General features: G+C 41.1%; 1 protein-coding gene across 1 annotated transcript in view; it reads right to left on the bottom strand.

Annotated features, from left to right (window-relative positions):
* FAT3 (FAT atypical cadherin 3) overlaps positions 1–24,431 on the bottom strand; it is a 501,079-nt gene that overhangs the window by 86,158 nt on the left and 390,490 nt on the right. The window contains exons 6-8 of the mRNA XM_006092757.3: positions 22,254–22,393; positions 6,718–6,993; positions 4,030–4,240 (exon numbers count right to left, since the gene is read on the bottom strand). Coding sequence (XP_006092819.1) covers positions 4,030–4,240; positions 6,718–6,993; positions 22,254–22,393 — 627 coding nt within the window. The remainder of the gene's footprint in view (positions 1–4,029; positions 4,241–6,717; positions 6,994–22,253; positions 22,394–24,431) is intronic.

Raw genomic sequence — 24,431 nt, 5'->3', positions numbered from 1 at the left:
TCTAGGCACCAAATTTTTCAGAAGTTTCTGGTGAAATAGGAAACTTTTGATCATTAGAACCAACATTCAAACCAAAGACTGGAGATGTAACCCTTAGGAGACTGAAAAACTGGTGCCCGCTTGGCCACCTCTGAAACGGGAAAGGCTGTGAACCTGGAAACTGTGCGAGTTTAGAGCTCTGTCTCTGAAACGTGCAGGGGTGTGAGGTTGGGGTTGTTGAGGAAAATTAGAGAAGATAATGGGGAACACACAACTTGAAGAATGTAAAGAATGTAGTTCAAAAGTGGTGGATGGTGTGGAGCAGCATCCTTCACCGAGTCGCTTTTGCTTCTCTCATCAGCCTCCCTAATGCTTCTCAAGGAACACAGCTGCTTGTGTGTCTAGATTCGTTTAAATCCAAAGTTAATGATCTTGGTTATTCAATTATATTGGGGTTATTCCTTCTTTTTGAAGTACCGCAGCATGGCAGACACATGGAGAGTTTAAATGTCATCATTAAAGAAGGCAGTTATATAATGTGTCCATTGAAATATATAGCAAGCACAGCTGTATACATACTTCTTACTTCATTCTTACTAAATAAACTTTTCCATGTCTGAAAATGAAAAAGTCATGTCCCTATAAATCTGTTTCTGTAAGATGTTTGCTTATTTTTAAAGAGGAAGTAAATCGAACAAAGAGGTAAAGAATTTGATTCTAGGCCCCACATGTTGGGATGACTCTTCCTTTGCCACCTAAACATGAGCATCCTGTGATGACCACAAGTTCAATGATCTCCTAAGCAAGCCTGCAAATTTTCAACAAGCAGCACTGTGCAACTGAGTGGGAGTCTGGCCTTTGATTCATAGATCCTCACAAGGAGGCAGCAATCATTTCACTTCAGCACCTCAGAGGAGAAAAATTTAGAGGCAGCTGAGCAATGGTCACCTTCCAGCAATGGCACCAGCATGCAACCCTGAAAGATGAATGCAAGTGAGCACACGGTGTCCCACGGTGGAGTTTCCAGGTAAGTCCTTCCTCACTCTACACAGCAGATTTCTACATGCCCAGCAAGGTACCATGGCAGGGGCGAAGAGGAGCCAGCTTCTGACCTTGAGTAGACCTTCGTAACCCTGCTGTTACATGGTTGCTGGCTGCTCATTACACTCCTGCTCGTATGTCAGGTCCAAAGTGGGCTCTCTGCTCTTTTCCTCTTCAACGTACTGTCCTGTATTCTTAGAGTCCACTCCTGCTTATTCTCTCCTGCTGTACTTGAATCCTTGGAAACCAACCTCTGCTTGTTTCTTTGGAGTCTACAGCTTCTTGTAGCCATCGGCAACTGGGCAAGAGCTGCGCTTATCATTATTTATCTAGTAAACAGCACAGTACCTGGCACAAAGAAGGTGCTTGATAAATATTTGTTCAGATTGATTGGGAGGAGAGAGTTTAAAAGATTTTTAACTCTCTGTCTGTATATATCTTGGGATCCAATACATCCCCATCCTAACTCAAATCTTAGTTCTCGTCTCCCCTGTACTGCCTGGTCTCAGAGCCACACACGAGCCACTCTTGGTGCCCGAGTTAAATAGATCAGTGGTCGCCAACCTTTCGGACCTCAAGGACCACCAGTGGTCTGCGGACTACCTACCGGTTGGCGACCACTGAAATAGAGGACCAAAGCTTTGCACTGGAATTCTGCCTCAGTCCTTCAGGCCAAACTAAAAAGCTCCAGTAGTTACTTACAAACCAGGCAGAGGAGGGAATGCATTGCCCGCCAGACAACAGAGTAAAATCTTTGCTCATCAGAGGGCTGTGAGAGAACTTAAAATGCACACTTCACACAACCACTTGGCATTTGCTTCAAAATGCTGAAGCCTCCAGGATCCACCTCTCTCCTACCCTGATCTGGGAAGAAACTGGCCAGGTAGGACCAGTCCAGGTCAGTGTGGGTCTATCTGTCTATCCATGAAGGGGCCCAGCGACCACCTGAGATTGATTGTATCCACTGTAATTCCCATTAGCTTTGTACACATAGATTCAAAAGCTGCTTTTTGAGTTATCAATCATTCCTGTGGGTTTCTGGAAATTCAGGTGTTCTATATAAAAGGTGTTTTAAGGAAATAACTTTTCTCTCTAGTTTTAGTCAACTGTGAAAGAAATGACCAAGTTCTTTCTCTATGCACAGCACCAGGCTGTCCTCTGTAGAGGTTAAAAGGTAAGGGAGACAGTCCTTTCAGCTGGATGGTAATTTCCTTTTAAATTACTCTTCAAGAACATCCAATTTGGTTTACAAATAATCTGGCTATCTGAGAGGAGTATAATAGTAGCCTTCCTGACAAATATAAACAACAAGTAGGCACTCAGACAAATGCTTAGACAAAGTCAAGTAAGGAAAGTAGACATACAACCCTATACCTAAATGATTTCAGTGACATGAAACAATGGATATGCATGAATGAATATGGGGAAAATATATGTTAGGGGAAAACTGTAGAAAGACTATAAAGAGTTATTGGATTAGGTGACATTTTCTAGGATGTTACTGAAAAATTGCTTTTCTAAAAAGAAGTCTATATATTATTTGTGGGGAAAAGAGAATAAGAATGAATAAACTAAGAGATATAAAATATCATATTAAAAATTATTAATCTAGAAAAGAAATGTGTGACTTCACTGGGGGTAACTGGCTGTTATGAACCAACATATTTTATTTTACTTTATTATTTTATTTTTTTGTATAGAGTTTAGCACTGACTTATGAAAAATGTGGATGCCTAATGCAGGGAATAATTTTAGATTGCAGGGTTTTTTAAATAAGGTTGTTGGCTTTTCATTTTCTACTATTTTTTAGTCCAAAACTGTCATTTTAGCATTCATATTTTTGTTTCCACCAATCACAAAAATGCTCCCTATTTACATCAAGGGAAAGCTTTGCAGTGCTGGCAGGAGAGGAGACAGCGTCTGGCACGATGCGTGACAGACATAATGTTGCAGAACAGTTTGGAAATATGTGGCCTGAATATTCCAAAGAAGAAGGAGAGGAAAAGGGAAAAGAGAGTAGATAAAGAATATTTGTAATTTTTAGGTTCACAGTCCTATCCTTTGATTGGACATTTATGTCTTCTGTCATTAATGTTTTTTAGTGTTCTTTAGTGTTCTATCCTCAAACTATGGTACTGCTTATAGATGTTAAAATCAACTTTTTAAAAATCTCTAATTTATTTATTTTTTAATCTCTCTCTATATGTTATATATACACACACAGGTATATATATAATATGTAATATATATATATCTAATATATATATATCTTATAGATTTCAGAGAGGAAGGGAGAGGAGAGAGAGATAGAAACATCAGCGATGAGAGAGAATCATTGACCAGCTGCCTCCTGCATACCCCCTACTGGGGATAGAACCGCAATCCGGGCATGTGCCCTGACCGAGAATGGAACAGCAAATGCCTAGTTCATAGGTCGATGCTCAAGCACTGAGCCATGCCAGCCGGGTGAATCTGTATTTATTTATCTGTTGGGTTAAGCAGGCAGTTTAGTACCTACCAACTACTCTGCTACTCAGATCACCTCCAATGAAGTGAATTTGTGTCAAGGGTCGGGGCATAGGAATCTCTGAAGCCCACAGCCCACCCACTGACAAGTAAACAAAGACATGTGAGGTTCATTCACAGAGCTGCCTGGCAGCCCTCAGATGATGCGAGGCTTTGGTCTTTTTCAGTCTGTGACCATGACTTGTTGACCCATAAGTAAAAGACACCGAGTTTACTACACATTTCTTCTCTCTTTTCCATCCCAGAAAAATCTGAGATTGAACCTAATAAAAGGGAACTCTTTCCTTGCTGTCAATGAGGGAAAACATATGACTGAAATGCCAAGAACTTTACACAGCACCATCATGCAAATGGGGCAGTTGCTTGGCCAAAAAAAAAGCAGTTGGAGATGTTCCAGCAGTAACCACATGAATGTGACAAGGTGATAAATACTAGAGGGTCTGGTGCCATGCGTTATGCTACAATCAGTGCAACAGCTCTCACCTGCTTCTATGGTATATATGAGTTCTGCATTTTCCCCTTTGTCTTTGTCCAGAGCCGTCACTTGCAGAACAGCTGATCCCAGAGCAGCCGATTCAAACACAGATGCTTCATACAGCGGGTTGGTAAAATAAGGACTGTGATCATTAGCATCTTCCACATTCACAATGACTCGGGCCAAGTTTCTTCGATAAGGAAACTCCTGATCTCTGACCTTTAGGCAAAATAACAAGAAGCAGTAGGACTAGAATCTTAGGTTGCAAAGAACTCACAGGGTGATGTCTGTAGTGAAAACAAAATGACATAATGTACACAAAGTGCTTGACCCAATCCCAGGCACATAGTAGGTGCTCAATAAATGGTAGTATTATCAAGTCAGATAATCAACTGAGAGTAGGGACCACATCCTCTTTAATACTCAGTGTTATGTCTGATGTTTGGTCTGTGTCCAGTCTGTGTTTATGGAACTGATACTGGATATGACAAACACAGCAGTTTCTTCTGGTCCCCCTCACACAGCCACCACCTCTCACTTGTGCAAATAGCTGCTAATCGAATGGTGGATGGAGGCTCTCCTAAAGAGGAAGCTAAAAAGTGGAATTAATGAATGTAATTTAGGCATTGTCACTCATTCATTCATTCATTCACTCATTCATTCATTGAACACTTATTGTCACCTATTATCTGTTAAGCTCCAGAATGGACTCTGGTGGTTCAATGGTGAATTAGATGCAGTCCCTGACCTCAAGAACTTTAGAGTTGACTGGGGAATGCAAACTAGTCAACACAGCTCTACGGCCCAGTGGAAAGTGCCAGGATGGGACTAGTGAGAAGCACTTCACTTTCTATTCTGCTTTTTGGAAGAGGTGACAGAAATAAGTACAAGTGGTAAAATGGTGTTGATGGTTGTGGGCACGTATCTCAGGCAAAAAGAACAAACATAGACAGAAGCCCAGCACTGGGAGAGAACCCTGTTCACTGGGAAGATGAGCTGAATCTTAACTTCTAAAATGTGAGACCCCATTTTCACTTCACCAAGGAACCTGCCTGACTGCTTTCAAGTTTACCCTCTTTTGCATACGGCAAAAGCTTGAAAATAAACAACTCTTTAACCACATGATTCTGAAGCAATTTTATGTAGCAATGATCAAATGTGTCCTTTCCGTTTGTTCAATGTTAGGCACCATAATTTGAAAGATGTGAAAAAAATTAGAAAATGTACTGAGAAGAGCCATCAAAGGGAAAAGGGGTTTTCAGAAATAATACCTAGAAGGAATGAGCAAACTGACTAAAATGCTTGCCATGGAGAAAGGCAGCATAAAAGACTTTTTTGCGCTAAATATTCAGCTACGTAAATGACAGTGGCACCGGGTCACCAAACTGAATTTTGAGTTTGTTAAGGAAAGAATGAACAGAAATGACTTGAAGAATCATGAGAATGGAGTTAGTTACCTGCCTAAGGTTCCTGCCCCGAAGAAATACCTATAAAAGCAACCTGGTGAGTGCGCTGGATTTCCCTGTCTGTAGACTGGCCATTACACCCAAGGACCAAGCTGGACTCTGTATTTGGGGCTTACTGAAATCCAGGTCTGTTCCACATGAATGCCCAAGGGTGCTGGGACTTTGTCTGTTTTATATCTTTGGTGCCTAGCACAGTGTTTGGTACACACTAGGTGCTGGAGAAGCATCTAATGAATGAATGAATGGTGGTCAGAGCGATGGGCTTGATGATTCCTGAGTCTCTCTTCTGTTCCCTGGGGTCTCAGCTGGAAACCATCGCCAAGGGCACGGCACTCCAGTTTCCTCTGGTCCGGAGAGGTTTCTGGACTTGGGAAGGAGGAGTAGCACTTAGAAGAACATGAATTCCAGCTGCTAGGGAACTGGTAGTCTCTTGGCGTGTTTTAAAGCCCAGCAGTACAGGAGATTAAGCCTCTGTTATCCCTCCTGGTCTTAAGGAACCCAGGAGGGCTCTGAAGGCAGAGGCTGTGCAATTGCCCCTAGGGTTCTTGGGTGGTTATAGGGACAGATTTTAGGCCATAAACGAACCAAGGAGGCTTCTTGTTAATCTCTACCTCCCAATTACAGGAACTAGGCAAACTCCACTTTAAAATGAAAGCAACGTCTAAATAACTTGGAGGCCCCGTGAACCCACATGCATGTTTAAGGCTCTCTGCAGGCTTCAGTGTGTTTGAGTTCTCTTTTGTGCACTGGTATTTACTACAAGGTCAATGCCGGAGCAACGGTAATAAACGAATTCTCTAAATGCTTCCAAGGCCCGAGCACGGCATAGGTTCAGTAAAGGATTACCATTGTGATTAACTTCTCAAGGAACTTCCTTTAAACGTTTCCACAGAATCTTCTGGATGCGAACCAATACTATGTACACTGGGAGATTTATGGAAACACGGCCTGTTCCTCCCTCTCAAGTCAGTCTGTCGGCAGCATTTACCGAGCAGCCACTGTCTGTAGAATTCATCTCAAGTTTCATTTTGGCAAAAATATGGAGTCGCTGCCTAACAATAGTAATTCCTCACTGAAATAAAAAGGTGAGAATGAAGGCAGCCCTGCTGTGAAGAGACCAGGTTTTCCACTGCTTACAAAACTGACAGGCCTTGTACGTCTGGAGATGAAGGTGTGTGCCTCGAGGGGTCAGTGATCCTGCCAGGAGAGCAATTAAGCATTTGGGCCTACCATGACGTTGAGGATGTGCTTGTCCTGGGCCTCGTGGTCCAGCCGCTCGGCAGTGTAGAGCACGCCGGTGCTGGGGTCCATGCGGAATTTTCTCATGCTGGCGGCGTCGATGCTGCTGTGCACCGTGTAGCTCAGCTTGTGCTTCTCGTCTCGGTCTGTGGCCTCGATCTGCAGTATCTCTGTGTCGGGGAGCACGTCCTCGGAAATTGTCACATCGTAACTCGGCTGAGAGAATTCCGGGCCGTTATCGTTATTATCCAGCACTTTGATAAATACCTATAGTTAAAAGAAGACAAGACTGAGGACTAATGCCAACGCCCTCTTTCCTCCCGCCGGGTCCTTGGATCCCAGCTTGGAGCAGCTATCTCAACGTGTAGGAAGTTCTTGTATGAAAATACTCTGTAATTAGAGGCTGACAGTAAACCAGGAGTTCACAGTGGCAGGGACGTACACTACAGCTGATCAATACTCTCACTATTAACTGAACAGCTAAGCTGGCCCCCAGGGGTGACAACTCCACAGGGCCACTTGAGGCACCGTGTGAGAGACCACAAGGTGACCTCAGTGTGGTTCGTTCCTATTATCTCTTTTTTATTTTTATTTTATTGATTTTTTACAGAGAGGAAAAGAGAGGGAAAGATAGAAATATCAATGAGAGAGAATCATTGATAAACTGCCTCCTGCACGCCTCCTACTGGGGGATTGAGCCTGCAACCCAGGCATGTGACCTTAACCAGCATCAAACCTGGGACCCTTCTGTCCGCAGGCCGACTCTCTATCCATCGAGCCAAACCAGCCAGGGCTGTTCCTATTATCTCAAGTTCTTGTTACGTGCTCCTCATAGTGGATTTAATGTGGAGACAGGGACAGAACGGGGACAGGGACAGAAGAGGCTGAGGATGGAGGAGTGGACACAGGAGTGGCCTTCTCAGAGCAAGCAGAGCTTCTCAACTGTAGTGCCCATACATGGCGGCTCTTTCGGAAGGGATGTGTTGAGTAAAGAACGTGATAGTGAAATACAAAGTTCCTAACTTGTGTTACTTTATAAATCATTTTGTTATAAAAATGTTCAGCCACATATAAAAGTTATAGCTTAATGAATCTTCATGTATTCATTGCTCAGCTTTGATAATAAGGAATTCACGGCTTAACCTTGTTTCATACCCACCTGCTCCCCCAAATTATTTTGAAGCAAATCCCAGCCATCATGTAATTTCAGTGTGTGTCTCTACATGACAGGGACTCTTAAATGCACACAATACCATTATTGCATCTATACAGAGAGAACTAATTCCTTATTGTTATTAAATATTCAGTTGGGGTTCATCTCTCTATAATTGCTTTTGAAAATGCTATGTACATTTGTATTATACATATATATGTATATATATTTCATAGTTTCTTTTAATCAGGATATGCAAATAAGATCCAAACATTGCATTTGCTTGATGTCTTTCGATTTATAGATTTTCCCTTTATTTCCTTGCAATTTTTATGTTGTTATTGTTGGCAGTGAACAAACTGAGCCATTTTATCTTTATGGTTCCCACAGTCTAAATTTCACTCATTCCACCCCTGTGGGTTTTTTCTACAGGTCCTACTGTCCTCTGTATTACTTATACATTGGTAGTTTGATGTAGGAGGCTTGATAGATTCAAGTTTAATTCCCTCCTCCTTTTTCTTTGACAAAAATACTTCATGAGTGATACAGTGTACTTCCATTCGGAGACACATAATACCTGGTTCTCCCTCTGGTTATGTGATATTAACAGCCATTGATGATCATTGTATACATAACATTAACTCATTAAAAATGCAAAACGGTAATGTTTTTAATTCTACAATTTCTTTCTCACTTATTAGCTGGAGGCGCTCTAAAAAGAACTCTTTGGTTACTCTGATATACGCTTCCTGTAGGAACAGCAGCATAAATACTTCTTTTTCTCTATTTATCATTTCAAAAATAATGAGCTGGTTCTTCAGCTCCTCCCAAAGTGATCAATGAAGTATTTTTTTTTCAAGCAATGTTATGAACTCCTGAATTTAATCACATCTGATATGTTTCTGTCTATTAAAGTTACTGATGCACAAATGGCCCTTCCTTGGTCAGTGAGAGCCTCTTCAAATGGGCTCTTATGATATTTTGACACAACTACTGTAGTCTTTGATAGCTTACTTGCTTTACAATAATTTCTACCGGTATTTTTTCTAACCCCAGTCCTGAATTATCCATTTCTTCAAAAAGTGTTGGTTACTTTTTAGTTAGAAGTGGCATTTAGAGATGATGATGTGGTACTAGGGATGTTCATTGCTACTATTGTGTCTAGCTTTTATTCAGTGGACATAATCAGCAAAGTGTTTTGCTTCCTTGTTAATCCTCACCCGAGGATATTTTTTCCATTGATTTTTAGAGAGAATGGAAGGGGGAAGGGAGGGACGGGGAGAGAGAAACATGGATGTGAGAGAGATACACTGATCGGTTGCCATCAGCATGCGGTCCAACTGGGGCTAAGGATGGAACCTGCAGCCCAGGTATGTTCCCTTCACTGGAATGAACCCACGACTTTTTGGTGTGCTGCTGGCACTCTAACCACTGGGAACACTGGCCAGAGCAAAAGTTCTTTGTTTCTAATAATTATTTCATGAGTTGATATTGATACCTCCAATTTAAAATGAGGGCATCTCAGTTTTTACTTAATTTCATTTTTTTAATATTTGTATCTCTGTTTTGCCATGCTGAAATTTCTCATGCCAATGACATCATCATAATTACTCATTGTTTTATTTGAAACACAAGAACAAAGCCTAAGCATAAAAATGCCAACATTGTTAATATAATTACATTACAATTATGGCCATTCAAAAACAATTTAGTATTATTTTGTAGTTATTTTTGTCCTCAGGATTTATCCTGCTGGGATATACAGTCAAATTAATACCTTTAAAATCACTTAGATTAGTTCTTCTCTATGTGCTAAGCATTCTACAATGCAAAGGACAGTCCCCCACAATAAAGAACTATCTCACCCAAAATGTCAACACGTCACTTCATTATATTCTGAAGGTCCATCCACAGCAGTTTAGAAATATTCTTTCAATAGGTAGATAAATCATAGTTAATTCAATCAATCCTCTACTGATGTTCATTTAAAATGTTTCCTACTTTTGCTCTTAGGGTGTATAATGAAGAGCCTTGTACCCATGTCTTTTCATATTTTTGCTAGCATATGTTTGGGACCCTAGACTGGGATTACTGGATCAAAGGAGAAGTGCTCATTCAATTTTGGTTGATAATTCCATATTCCCTGACCCAAAAGTTTTATCATTCGGCCTTCCCAGAGCAACACAGGGTGGGGCAAAAGTAGGTTTACAGTTGTGAGTACATAAAACAGAGTTTATTCTATTCTTATTTATCAATTATTGTATCATTTTCCAAACAAACAACTGTACACCTGCTTTTGCCCTACCCTGTGTATGAGAGTGACTGTCTTCCCACAGCCTTGCCAACAGAGTACCTATGCAGTAAAACTTAGAGTTTCTGCTAATCTGATAGTTGAGAAATGGCATTTTAATATAGTTTTCATTTTCTTTTCTCTTATTATGAATAGGGTTGAGCATATTTTCCTTTTCATATGTGTAATAGTCATTTGCATTTTGTTTTCTGGTTTTTTTTCTATTCATTTATTTAAATTTATCTTTATTGTTGAAAGTATTACAGAAGTCCCATTTGGTTTTTTTTCCACTGACCCCCTCCACCCCACACCCGCTCCTACCAAGCCTTCTCCACACTATTGTCTATGTCCATGGGCTATGCATATCCTATATAATAAAAGCCTAATATGCTGTGTCCAGTCGTCTGTTCAACCAATCAAAGCATAATATGCTAATGATATGCTAAGACCACTCAACTGCTTGCTATGATGTGCACTGACCACCAGGGGGAAGAGAGTTGACCAGTCAAATAGTCACTATTACGTGCACTGACCACCAGGGGGCAGACGCTCCAACCGGTAGGTTAGCTTGCTGCTGGGATCTGGCGGATCAGGACTGAGACAGGCTGGACATGCCCTGGAGCCCTCCCGTGGTCCCTCCCCGGCCCCTGATCATACATCGATGGGGTCCTCAGCCTGGCCTGCACCCTCTTGCAATCAGGGATCTATAGGGGGATGTCAGAGAGCCGGTTTTGGCCTGATCCCACAGGCCAGGCCGAGGGACCCCACTGGTGCACAAATTTATGCACCAGGCCTCTAGTATGCATATAAGTTCCCCTGTTAATCTCTCCACCATTCCCCCCACCCCTGCCTTTCCTCTGAAATTCCTATCTGTTCCATGGTCCTATGTCTCTGGATCTATTTTGTTCATCAGTTTATTTTGTTCATAAGGTTCCACATATGAATGAGTTCATGGATACTTGTCTTTCTCTGACTGGCTTATTTCGCTTAGCATAATATGCTCCAGGTCCATCCATGCTGTTGCAAATGGTAAGACTTCCTTCTTTTTTACTGTTCCATTTCTTTTTCTGTTAAAACTATATCAAATAATTCTTTTATGAGTGAAATGGGCTTTCCCTTTATTTTTGGAAAATATAATGATATAAATGGCAAATGTTTTCAATTTTGTCATTTATCTTTATTTTGCTCATGGAGATGTTTTGCTATGCAAAGTTTTTATTTTTTTATTTTTATGGTCACGTAATTGAATACATCAATCTTTTTCCTTGTTGTTTCTGGACCTTAAGCCATAGTTTAGAACATTTTCTACATTTCTAGGCTATAGCGAACACACTCATTTTTTATAAATAACATTTACATGTTCCCTTTACTTACATTTCCATCTCTAATCCATTTGGAATTTTTCCTGGTATATTATGTGAGGAATGGATCCAGTTTTATTTTTCTCCCCACATGGCTCTCCATTTATTTCAATGCCACTTTTTAGATCAACACTTTCCCAGAAATTTAAGAAGCCACTTTATTGTATACTAAGTTTATACATGCAAATGGTGCATGTCAGGCGTTTCTATTTTGTTGCATTGGTTTACCAGTCTTTTCAAGCATCGCTATCAAATGTTTTAATTACAGAGGCTTTTCCGCACATTTCAATTAGTTGGAAAAGCTAGGTCCTCTCTTTGTTCTTTTTCAGGGTTTTCCTGGCTATTCTTGCTTGTTATTCTTCCAAATGAACTTGATAATCCACCTGTATAGCACCTGACAGAACTTGAAGCATTTTAAATTGGGGTTATGCTGAGGGAGAAACGGTTTCTTTAGGATGGAGTCTTCCTACCCCAAAACATAGTTTGTCTTTTTTCATTTGCTCAAACTACTGTTTTGTTTTTCAGAGGTGTTTTAATTTTTCTCAAATAGGTTTTGAACATTTTTTAGAATTTATTCATGTGCTATCTTAAATTGTCTTCTTTTCCATTACACTATCTTTTTACTATTTTTTTTTTTGCTATAAACGTAGGCTATTGAGTTTTGTAAGTTAAATTTATAACTTGCCACTTTCCTAAATTTTCTTATCACTTCCGGTAGTTTTTCCATGCACTCTTTTGAGCTTTTCTGATACATAATGATGCTACATGCAATAGGTATCATTTTACCTTTTCCTTTATAATCCCTATAATGCAACTTGCATTGACTACTACTTACAGCGCTACTTAGACAGCAGTGGAAATAGTGACATTCTTGTTGTATTCCTGACTAATGGGCATGCCTCTCGTGATCACCATTAAATATAGGCAGGCATTTGGATGCATTCCAGAAAATTGTTTACTTTTAAACATAAATTTAGTCAGACTATGGCTAGCCTCCTATCTGCACGTTGGCCCAGACGTGCTTTATAAAAAATATATTTTATTGATTTTTTACAGAGAGGAAAGGAGAGGGATAGAGTTAGAAACATCAATGAGAGAGAAACATCGATCATCTGCCTCCTGCACACCTCCTACTGGGGATGTGCCCGCAATCAAGGTACGTGCCCTTGTCCAGAATTGAACCTGGGACCTTTCAGTCCGCAGGCCGATGCTCTATCCACTGAGCCAAACCGGTTAGGGCCAGATGTGTTTTTTTTTGAGTTAGAAAAGTAGGTCCTGGCTCTCAGCTCTGTGCCAGGACCACTTGCCCATGGGAGTGACCCTGATGTGGGCACAAGCTTTGCCGGTGGTTTAAGGCAGAAAAAGGAGTGAGAAGTGTGCCTATGGAGTTCCGGGTATTGTTTTTATCCCCACTGTACTTGGAAAGTCTACTACATTCTCTGAATGTCAATTCTTTCCTTTAAAAAGTTGAAGTTAACTTAGTCAAGATGCTAAAATATTTGTGTTCACAGAAGCAGTTGCAGCAATGGGGTACAGAAGCCTTTGCAGCAGCAAGCCTGACCCGACCTTCAGGAAGTTCCAAAGTCGATGTGCTCCTGAAAAGCTGGCCTCTTTCTGCTTGCTTTGTCCTGAGCCTAATCTACAGTCAGAACAAGTGTTTCTCTGTAAAAAGACTTCCTTTTCCTCATTTGCTTTTTATTTCCCACAGTTGGGGCCATTTGTGAGCTCCTGGACTAACAAACAAAGCAAAGTAACTCTCAAAGATGCTGTGTTCAAAATGGTCATTGAAAGGCCTAAGGAAGTACAATGGACTCAAAGCAGGAGGAGACCTGAATGTAGGAAGTCTCTTCAGGGCTGGTTTCCATGCTTCCCACCGCAAACAGTCTGGGCTTTGCAGGCTCCTCTCAACTAAGCCTGGGTGAATGCCAAGCCCGGCTTTACAAAGGCTCATGGTGGGAAGCCCATGGGGTGAGTTGCAGGGAAAAGCCTGCCTTTTACTAGAACCAATTAAGTGCTAAATTACTGAAATTCTGTTCTGCCTCTGTTGGTATTTTAAAACCATATTCAAAACATTCTACCGTTGTGATTTCAAGGGTCACGCCTCCTTGTATTTTGAATGTATAAACGTAAAAATCATGTCAGTTTTGAGTTTGTTCTACGGTGTACAAACCCGTATCATCTTTGTTTCTTAATCTTTGTTATCTCAGCATTGTGAGAACCAGAGAATTTAAGGAATGTGCCCAACGTGACAATGGCAGGGCCAGACTTGAACCTGGGTCTTATGGAGCCACGTTGTGAATTCATACCATTCATTCCATCATCCCATCCCATGTGCACTTAAACTCCACACACATTAATTGTAAAACACAGTGAACAAATATGGGTGCAAATATCATGGACCTTGCTATACAGAACTCCTAATTTACAAAATAGATAACTGACATGACAGCTCTCTCTTTAGGAACGTCAATCATAGGGTTATTCTAACTAGAAAGTTCTCTGCTGCCCTTAACATTGGAATTCGTTTTCAAAAACTGATTTATGTATAAATTGTCAGGCACAGACCTATTAGAGGCAGTGACATTTTGCCATTATTTTTTTTAGCAGAAAGTCTCACATTAGAATTGGCTTGCTGCCTTATTTTTTTCTCTATATAACTGCACTTGTCCCAGCATTTTCCTAACTTAAGTATACAAGGAAGTTTTGGGCCACTGCCCTTTCCCCTGCTATGCGTGCCATGACACTACAAGACATGAAAGAACACCTTCGATGAGGGCAGTGTCCCTTGGGAGTCCCTTGATCTGGGGAATCATGGAGCAGCTTTGGCAAAAGTGGTTTCTTTCTATCCTTCCCTCCAGCACCCACCTTTTACGCAGGTGCAGGGTGGAGAGAAAGGATAATACCAAGTCCAAATTTTCAAGGTAAAGAGTGCTTTTAAAGAAAGAAGGCTAGTAAGGAACTCCCAGCAAGTCACTTAGAGACAAAAGAGGAATGGAATCCCATGGCTGTGGAGGACAAGGCTAACTTTAGGGATGCAGGTTGCAGATCTGCCAGCCCCAGTAAACACAGACCCTTTCTTCGGCCGAAAGCCTTGGTGGCCCATCTCAGTGAACTGGCTCTGGGGGCATTAAGAATTTTGAAGATTATGTGAAAGAGGTTTTTAATCTCACGTTTGGCTGTGGAGCATACAAATACAGGCTGATTTTCATAACTTTATAAATCAAACCAGGACTTGAATAAGAAAAGTATATATTATGAGTCCTTGAATAAAGCAGTGTGACTTTTAGATTATTATTTGGGCATGACTATCTCTGCTGTCTTTCATAAGTAACAATAAAAGCCACACATACATAATACTGTATAGTTATCAGGTGTATTATTCCGATTTTAAGTTGAAAGGGGGGCTGTAATAATAAAACTGCAAGTGTCCAACACATCACGAAATTTCAAGGACCTTCTCATAATATCTTATTCTTGCAACAACCCATAAGGCATGTAAGCCTTAGCCCCATTATACAGAAGAAACCGAGTCTCATTGAGATGGAGCCACCTTCTGTGGTAACACAGACAGGAATTGGTTAAGCGCTGACTTGAACTTGAATCACCTGATTCAGGGTCAGCGCTCCTTCCGCTATGCCAAATGCTTCCGCTAATGCATTAAAGTGTATACTTTGTATGTATAGGTGTGCAGGGGAAAGTTCCTGAAGTGTGTCTGAGTTTGAGAAGGAAGAAGTGGGTTTGTATCTCTTTACCTGTGTATACCTAGGGTGGCCACCTAACCAGTCTATGCCTCAGTTTCTCACCAGAAAAATGAGTGTAATGGTAATAGGGTGACAGGGAAATGAAACTTAAGAATGAGACTTGCTAAGTCTTACTATGCAACTATGAAGAGTTTTATATTACTATGCATTTCCATCCATTGACCCTTTGAAAGAGTCATGCTCTAGATTTGACTACATTTGCTGTGAAGATGCAGTAGCTCAGACTGGTCTGGCAGATGTTTGAGGAAAGTTGTTAAAATTCATAATTTCTCATCCTTGGAAATGCGTGTTTTGTTGCCCGTGAGCTTGACGGGTTAAAGAGAGGGCAGTGAGGAGGGTGGGGTATCATGTATGTCTGGCTATGAGACATTCTATTCTAATCACCACAGAGGGTGCCATGTTCCCAAGGCAGCCACCTTAAAAAGTGTCCCCCTGGCAACTAGTAGGGCTAGGTAAGTTGCTCTTCCGGCCTTAGCATTGAGTTGTGCCTTTGAGAGGCAGCACAGTGTGTGGTTCAGAGATAAGGCTCTGGAATGCAACTGCCTGTGTCTGAGCCCTGATCTACTCAACTTCCTGAGCCTTGCTTTGCCTTAATTTCCATAACTGTAAGATGGGCATGACAATAGGGGATTCATTTGTGAATTCAAAGGGGCCTGACAAGCTCAGGGTAGCCAGATGGCAGGTCTGACAAGCTCAGTGACCAAAAGGAGCCAAACCGGTTGGTATGATCACAAATTCCTAACTGGGCAGGTCACAGCAGGTAGTCATGTCTCAGACCTGTGGTTTCCTTAGCAAAGATCCATCTTTACTTTAAAGTGAGCTCTGTCCATTGTTCTCATGCAGGTAGGATCACATACCTTGGACATGGCAGAGTAACGTTCTTTTCTAGACCCCTGGAAGGCACAACAGCGGGCACCAGAACACCAGACCATAGGACCGCTCGTAGCTACTGTTCCCTGCATACCATCTCTGTGTGCTGTAACTGCTAATTATTAACTATCATGTATGTGTTTCCATTCTGCGTTTTACCCAATCCTAGAGAATTCCCTGCTTTGCTTTCTCCTGCCTCCTTAAGCTACCACCAATGGATTTCACCCACCTTCCTTCCATCTTCTTTGATTTTAATGTATACAATAGCTGCCATTCTTCAGAGCATTTGAGGTCTTGCTCCCTGGCCTATGTCAACAGTGTGGCCCAGATAAGCTTATGAAAATTCCCTGCAGGTTTGGATGTCTCTTAGGTGGACAGTTTCCTATTTCTAACATAACAAATTACCAGACTGAGCAGTTTAAAACGACACTCATTTATCATCGCCTAGTTCTGTAGATCAGAAGTTTGAGTATGGTAAGGCCCAACTGGGTTCTCGGCTAGCATCTCACAAAGCTGAAAGCAGGGATGTGTTCATTTCTGGAAGCTCTGGGGGTGAATCAGCTCCAATTTGGCTGCATCCAGTTCCTTGAGGTTATAGGCCTGAGGCCCCTTTGTCCTTGCTCGCTGTCGGCAGAAGCCGCTCTCAGCTCCTCAAGGCTGTTCATGTTCCTTGTCATGTTGCCACATCCACACTCAAACTTGTGGTGGTGTTTCAGATCCGCTCACAGTTGGAATCTCTGCCCCTTTTGCTGCATCTCCTCTGACTTCAGCTGGAGAAAGTCATCTGCTGAGGGGCCCGTGTGAGGAGACTGGGCCCTCCTGGATAATCCAGGATATTCTATCTTAAGATCTGTCACCTGGATATTCCCCTTCCCCTCTCATAGCAGCTGGTGCTCCTGTGATTCCTCCCCATTCCTCTAACACTGTGGTCGGCGAACTGCAGCTTGCGAGCCACTTGCGGCTCTTTGGCCCTTGAGTGTGGCTCTTCCTAAGCCTTAGGAGTACCCTAATTAAGTTAATAACAATGTACCTACCTATATAGTTTAAGTTTAAAAAATTTGGCTCTCAAAAGAAATTTCAATCATTGTACTGTTGATATTTGGCTCTGTTGACTAATGAGTTTGCCGGCCCCTGCTATAACTGACTGTACCACCTCTCAACCCTTGCATCCCTCCCTTCTCAGCCAGACACTCATGCTCATCTCTGGGCTTCTACAACATCAAAGTGGGGAACACTTCTGTAATGTAAAGAATAGCATGGCTAATTCTATTTTTTATTTCTTGAAGGGAGTTAACCTCTCGTTTTCTATCCAGGGCTTTAGTAGACAAACTTAGTCTCTTTCTTTTTTTTTTTTTTAATATATTTTATTGATTTTCCACAGAGAGGAAGGGAGAGAGATAGTTAGAAACATCGATGAGAGAGAAACATCGATCAGCTGCCCCCTGCACATCTCCCACTGGGGATGTGCCTGCAACCCAGGTACATGCCCTTGACCGGAATCGAACCCGGGACCCTTCAGTCCGCAGGCTGACGCTCTATCCACCGAGCCAAACCGGTTTCGGCCTTAGTCTCTTTCTTAACCCTGTCCAACAGCGATTTGAAACACTGCGGAAACAGCCAGCTTGGTCACCAGAGCAGGGAGGCTTTGAAAATCAACAACCCCCTCAGGTTTACATGTTTCCTAGGAAGCATGGGTGGTTGCATGTTGAAACTTTTAACTGGAGTTTTAAGTGATGAAAAAGTGATGGTGAATTAATTTATCCGAATATTTTTGGGCCACATACGCATTTGGATATCTGATGAATACTAAGGATCTACTCTCTAAAAAAAGGAACATACACACCAACTTTTATAAACAGATTCATGGGCTTGAAGCACCTCTCAGACTATCTTGGAGAGTTTAATTTGTTTGCACAACTGGGTGCTGATCTGCATTGATTTGCTGGAGGCAGCAGGGGTTGGAGGTTGGGCAAGAGGTTTCGACAGGAAGGAACACAGCTAGAACCAGAGTGTGGGTTTTAAATCTCCACTCCACATTATTCATTTCTTGGTCTTGATCCTAGAGTAATGCTATTTCTGGTGCCAGTCATGAACTATTTGTTCCCATTCCATGACATTATACATGTAGAAACTGGGAGTAAGTTTTTAAAACCTTGGGGGTAATTCTTGGGACGCAGAAAGCACTCAACAATGTTGGACAGTTTTGGGCAAAGAGAAGACTGTCAAAGAGCCATCCAAAGTGGCCATCCTGGGATGGAGCCTCAGGAACTAGGAAAACCCAGGAATGCACCTCTGGTGTGCTCCGAGTCTTGACAAGTTCTGCCTGGTTTGATCTGCATTGCGGCTACCTTCAGGGATCATCTTGCACTTCCATCCCAGGACAAGTCAGCAAGTGTCCAGAGTAGTCCTCCAGGAAAAGCCTGGGATGCAGCGCCGAGTCATCCCCTTCCCCAGAGCGCTGTCTCAGGCTCTCATTCATGTCTCACAACCACCTGGGTGGCAGTATCCATGATACAGATGGTCACCTAGGCTAAGTGATGACAGTAATACTAGCAGAGGTAGCTAATATTTATTAAGAACTTACTATGTTTAGACCTCATGCTAATACTTTGTATCTGTAAACACATGCAAACCACAGCAATTCTAATGATGCAGGTGTGAGACTGCCCATTTTATAGATGAAAGGACTAGAGTGCAGAGAAGTTTATCGACCTCCACCTGCTGGAGGGAATTCAGCTACTACGTGGAAGAGCTGGGATTGGAACACGGATTTATTGCTACCGAGCCCGTGCTGTCAAATACTCTGCTGTGTTACATAAAGTACAGTAACGTCCTTCATAAAATCAACAACTATTTTATGCAGAGGCCCTTGTCCATCTCGCCAGGTTTCTGCATATGTTGGGAGCTTTGTTCTTCCATTTAGTACATCTGCATCTTTGCAACCTGAACTCCACAGAACCATTTTACAGTCAGCACTCACGCTGGGGAATCTCAGTAAGGAAAAGGATGTTTATTCATCACCAGATAGGGTAGCTCTGAGGCACGAGAATCCTGTGAGTTGGGAGAACAGGCAAAACCGAAGATGAAGGAAGCGTTTTCATGCAGACAGAGAGCCCCGAGGCTCAGATTTATTTGACATTCGCCAAGTAGACTTCCACATGTTGTTTATGGTCGATTGAAACGTGTGTCATACCATGTTTTATGATTCCAGATGAACAAAGTAGAGAATAGTTCCCAAAGGGAAACCGAACAGGTGCTTGGGGGCTCCGGGGCATTTATTCAGTTATATGGTGAAGGGTATCTGTTTGATGGTGGAATCATTACAGTCAGGGTTGGAGCATGCTTTGGTGGTTTCTAAAAGAAACCTAGGATGCTTTTCTTTCCCCAAACACCCTCTTGTAAAAGTGTCCTTGACACGGAGGGCTTTAACTGACTCAGAGAACAGCTGCTGTCACCACTGCCAGAGGGGCTGTGGCACGTGTGAGCGGAGGCTGATTGGCAGAGGCTGGTGGGGTATCCAGGCCCAACACAGCCCGGTAGACAGAGTGATGGCTTTCTGATGGTAATAATGATGACATACAAGTTTGTACTTTGGAAACTGTTAGTTCTCATTTCTTGGGAGGGTCATGGCCCTGGGGACACAGAGTAACTTGGAAGCTTTTGACAAGAAAATCTCTTGATATCCTTTATTAGTCCACTTAGTTTAGCTTAGCTTGGCCTCACCAAGGGGAGACTCCAAGTTCACCCCAATTCTCTAACTCCTTCCCAACTGCCCTGGCCATCATTAGTCTGAAATAAATTCCATATTAATTTTTAAAAACTAGGTACACATTAGTGATCTGGTTTTAAAATCTGGATCACGGTGACCTCAGGCATCTAGTGCAGCTCCTAGCACATGGTATGCATAAAGAAATAGTTGTGAAATGGATGCTGTGAACTGCTTTCTTGTTGGGTCCTAATGAAATTCTAAAATACAAGTTGCATTGAAAATTTTTTTGCTTTGCGTGAATTGGTTCTGTGCTTTGGATCCAGCATGCCTGCCATACAGGTCCTGTTGAATATGTAGTGTCTGCTATTCATTTACTTATTCTAAAAATACTTAATATCTCTCTAGAACATCCTGGGCATACTGGATTACCATTTAATTCAATTATTCTAAAACCCTGGAGTAAAGTATGGAAATGAATATGGTTCCGTGCTTTATTTGTATTTTACTCAAATATATCTTGTGTTTTTCAGTGGTGCTAAAAAGTTGAGGTTGGATATTATGCTAAGACATGGCTAATTTAAAAAGTCTGACTTAAATTCCCATTTAAAGTGAATTAGCACTGAAAACTTAGCAGTACTGCAAGTGGGTTATTTTATATTAGGCTGGTGTGATTCCTGTAGGATGTCAACCACAGTGTCCTTTCCTGGTGTGCTGAAAATTCCTGGAAACTGTACAAATTTAGGTAGGGTGACCATGTGATTTATTGTCCCAACTGGAGCAATTTTAGGAGTTAATGAAATACTATTAATTATATCAATGCCACAGGAGTGAATGGGACTCTCTCAGGCAAATAGGATCCTATAGTCATCCCAGGAAAGGACCAGGAGCAGTCACATGCGGGCTTTCTTATCCTGTGCATGTCACTCCCGTTCTAGGTTTCAGTTTATTCAGATGAAAAGTAAAAGGGTTGTGCTATAATAATCCTTATTGTTTCCTAAGAATTCCAGCATTCTATGATTATAAACAGCGTCAAAGGGGTCTCAGCATATTTTTGAAACCTCTTCAAATTAAGAGGCAGCTGCATAGACAAGCACATGAAACCCTCCTCTTCTTCTCCCTTTTTAAAACTACATAGTTACAAAGGATTACATCATATTTTAAGCACGTCAACACTTGCTTACTGCGGGGCTGGCAAACATTTCATCTTCACTACCTGAAGGACTATGTTGAGGAGGATTCTGAGGACACCTGGGCTCAGTGGGGAAAATGATTTTGATCAATAGTGATGGCTTCCGGGGTCATGGGAACCAGAGAGGGAAGTGGGAAAGGTTATAGGACATGTGTGTGTGTGCCAATCCTCTGTCATAACTGGTCTAAGGTATCTGATACTAAAATAAAAAAACAACAACAAAAACTGTTCTTGTATTTAGGGTAAATCTGCCTCACACTGATAGCCAACATTGTGTTAGTGTCACCTAAAGACTTTCTCCTCTTGATTCCATGCCCTCTCATAAGCTCTCAAGTAGCAGAGTCGAAGGAGTGGTCCTTGGCCTTGACTGCCTGTTAGAATCCTGTGTAGGATCTCTGTGGGCAGAGCCCAGGTTTCAGTGGTTTTAACAACCCCTAGGTCCCTCCACCAACCCATTGACATCCAGGCTAACACGGGAGGTGGGAGTCCGGGCACCTAGATCCCAGTCCTTGTCTTTATTAATGCGTGTGACCTTAGCTATTTCACTCATCTGATCACAGTCTGTAAAATGAAGTTGGACCCTTAGGTATTCTCTAGCTCTAACTTACTGTGACTAACAAATGAGGTGAAGAATATCACAGTGTGTTAACTCAGACAATGTAGCTGTTCTCCTCTTTGTAAATTCAAGGAAAGCTGATGTTGTCAAAGAGGTAGATCTACAGCAGTGATAGTGAACCTATGACACACGTGTCAGAGGTGACATGCGAACTCATTTTTTTGGTTGATTTTTCTTTGTTAAATGGCATTTAGATATATAAAATAAATATCAAAAATATCTTTGTTTTACTATGGTTGCAAATATCAAAAAATTTCTATATGTGACACGGCACCAGAGTTAAGTTAGGGTTTTTCAAAATGCTGACACACCGAGCTCAAAAGGTTCTCCATCACTGATCTACAGCAAGTGATCAGGGAACAAACACATCTCACTCTCCCGTCCACGAAGAATCAGGATTTCTGGAAAGAAGCAGCTAAGTTATGCAATACCCGTGATAGGATCCTTTTTCTAGGTTGTGCTCTCACTAGAAATCCATGGACCTAATTTACTATGTCCACTGCATTTTTCAATTGTTTACAACTCTGACTTTATCAGACCTTTCAGCAAACCCACTATTGAGCAATTTGATGTCTTACCTGAGTGACAGCGACGTTTGTCCCGTCTGTGACTTCCACAGTCATATTATAAATGGATCTCTGCTCTGCATCCAGAGGTTTGGCAATGACAATGGTCCCGACACCCTTCTCTGCGTCAAAAGAGCTGTCAAAATTCCCCCCTGATGATTTCACAAAAATAACATCAAATTAGCATATCGGAGAAGTTATTACATGGATTGAAGCACATTGCTTTAAAGTGAGCTCTTATAATATTTTTGACAGGCATCCTTATGTTTCAATTTTGTACATATCAAATGGGACCTCTTTATATCTAACTTAATTCATATTGTAAAACACAGCTGCTATAATACATAACAAATGTCACCCCAAAATAATGTATTGTAAAGAAAACCTCAGCACTAACGTTAAGAGTAGTGAAGCATAAACTGACTCCATAAAATATTAAGAAAACTAGAGACCCATCAACCCGTCATGGCTTCTGGGCTAGGAATTTGTATAACTTTTGGCTTTTCCAAAGTAGATTAAATTCTAAATTAACAAACAGTCCAATTATGATGAACAAAAATGAATAGACATTCCTAAATCTATTCCAGGGTTGATGGTAAACATTTGGTGCTAGAGTTCAGAGTTCCTCCATTACATGTCAAAAATAAAATTATAAATACTGGGGGGGAAAAGAAAAAGCAAAAAAAGAGAAGAATTTCATATAAAAATTTTATATCTGCAAGTTGGGATATTTATAGAAATGTTTTTATGCTATTTTGACAATGTGAATTATTTTTCTCCCTCCAAAGTAGAAAGTCTACGGGAGACTTACAAAATGAAATCTGGAAAGAAGTTGATAAAAACATCAGCTTATGTATATCAACTTATAAAACAATTAAGATAAAAAGTTTAGAAAACTTTACTTGTTCCCTCCTGGACCAAGTATAATCTACAATCTGTGAATGATGCACTTAAGACAACGCAGGCCTTGCAAAATTATTGTAGATGTTTTCCATTCCTGTGAACCAAAGTGTGGTTTATGATTGTTCCAAAATGAAAGATTTATTTTTAGGAGAAAGAGAAGATAATGGGTTTATACCATTTATAGGCTAGAACAATTTTAATTAAATATCAGTACATGTTCACAAGCTCTATTTATTTTTGTCTGAAATTTCATGATGTGAATTTTGCTCTTAGACAGTAGTTTTATTTAGTTACAGCTCACAGGGCAATGCATTTACTGAATTTCCTATTTTAGAAAAGAAATCTTGAGTTCTTTTACAGTCAGCATTCTTTTCCTTTCATTTTGCTGATCAATGAACAATACTCTATACAATTTTTATGATATTACAAATGAGCAGGTGAGTTCAGGGAAAGGAGACGTTTACTTGAATTGCTAGAATGTGATATACAGTGACACAAAATAAATACAGTAGCCGCCCCCCTTATCCACAGGGAATAAGGGGGGATTCCTGATCTAGATGCCAGAAACCCAGGATAGTACTGAACTTTGAATACACTATGACTTTTCTGACACATACATACCTATAGTAAAGTTTAATTTATAAATTAGGCTCAGTAGGAGATTAACAACATTAACTAATAATAAAATAGAACAATTTTAACAATACATACTTTGTAATAAAGGTTATGTGAATGTGGTCTCTCTCAAAATACCACCCACTGCACTCACCCTTCTTCTGATGATGATGTGAGGCAGTACAATGCCTAAGTGAGGTGAATGACATAGATATTTTCAGACCGAGGTTGACTGCAGGTAACTGAGACAGGAGAAAGCGAAATCATGGATAAGGGGGCACTGCTGTACCATGCTTAATTAAAGAAAACCTGGTCACACATATCTCAAATACTTATTGCTTGCAGCTGTCATATACACTGAAGATTATTTAATTGCCAGAGAGAGCATAATTGCCCTTGACATTTCATTAAAGTTATGGAGACACAGGGGTACCACAGAATTGCTTGGAGAAGATACATTTTTCAAAAATTTCATCTAAAAAGAGACTCGTCTTCCAATTAATATCTTTAACTGATTTACTGAGAACTAAATGTTAATTATATAAATTTTTTAAAAAAGTATTTTGAAGAACAGGATAAGGAGAAAAAGGAGGAAATCTAGGCTGAAGAGGGAAGCAAGCCCTGGGTCACCACGTCTTCTCCAAAGGGGATGCCTCATGTTGATTACCGCGT

This window comes from Myotis lucifugus, unplaced genomic scaffold, assembly GCF_000147115.1.
Source record: "Myotis lucifugus unplaced genomic scaffold, Myoluc2.0 scaffold_104, whole genome shotgun sequence".
Lineage (NCBI taxonomy): Eukaryota > Metazoa > Chordata > Mammalia > Chiroptera > Vespertilionidae > Myotis > Myotis lucifugus.
This window is presented reverse-complemented; position numbering and strand designations above follow the sequence as displayed.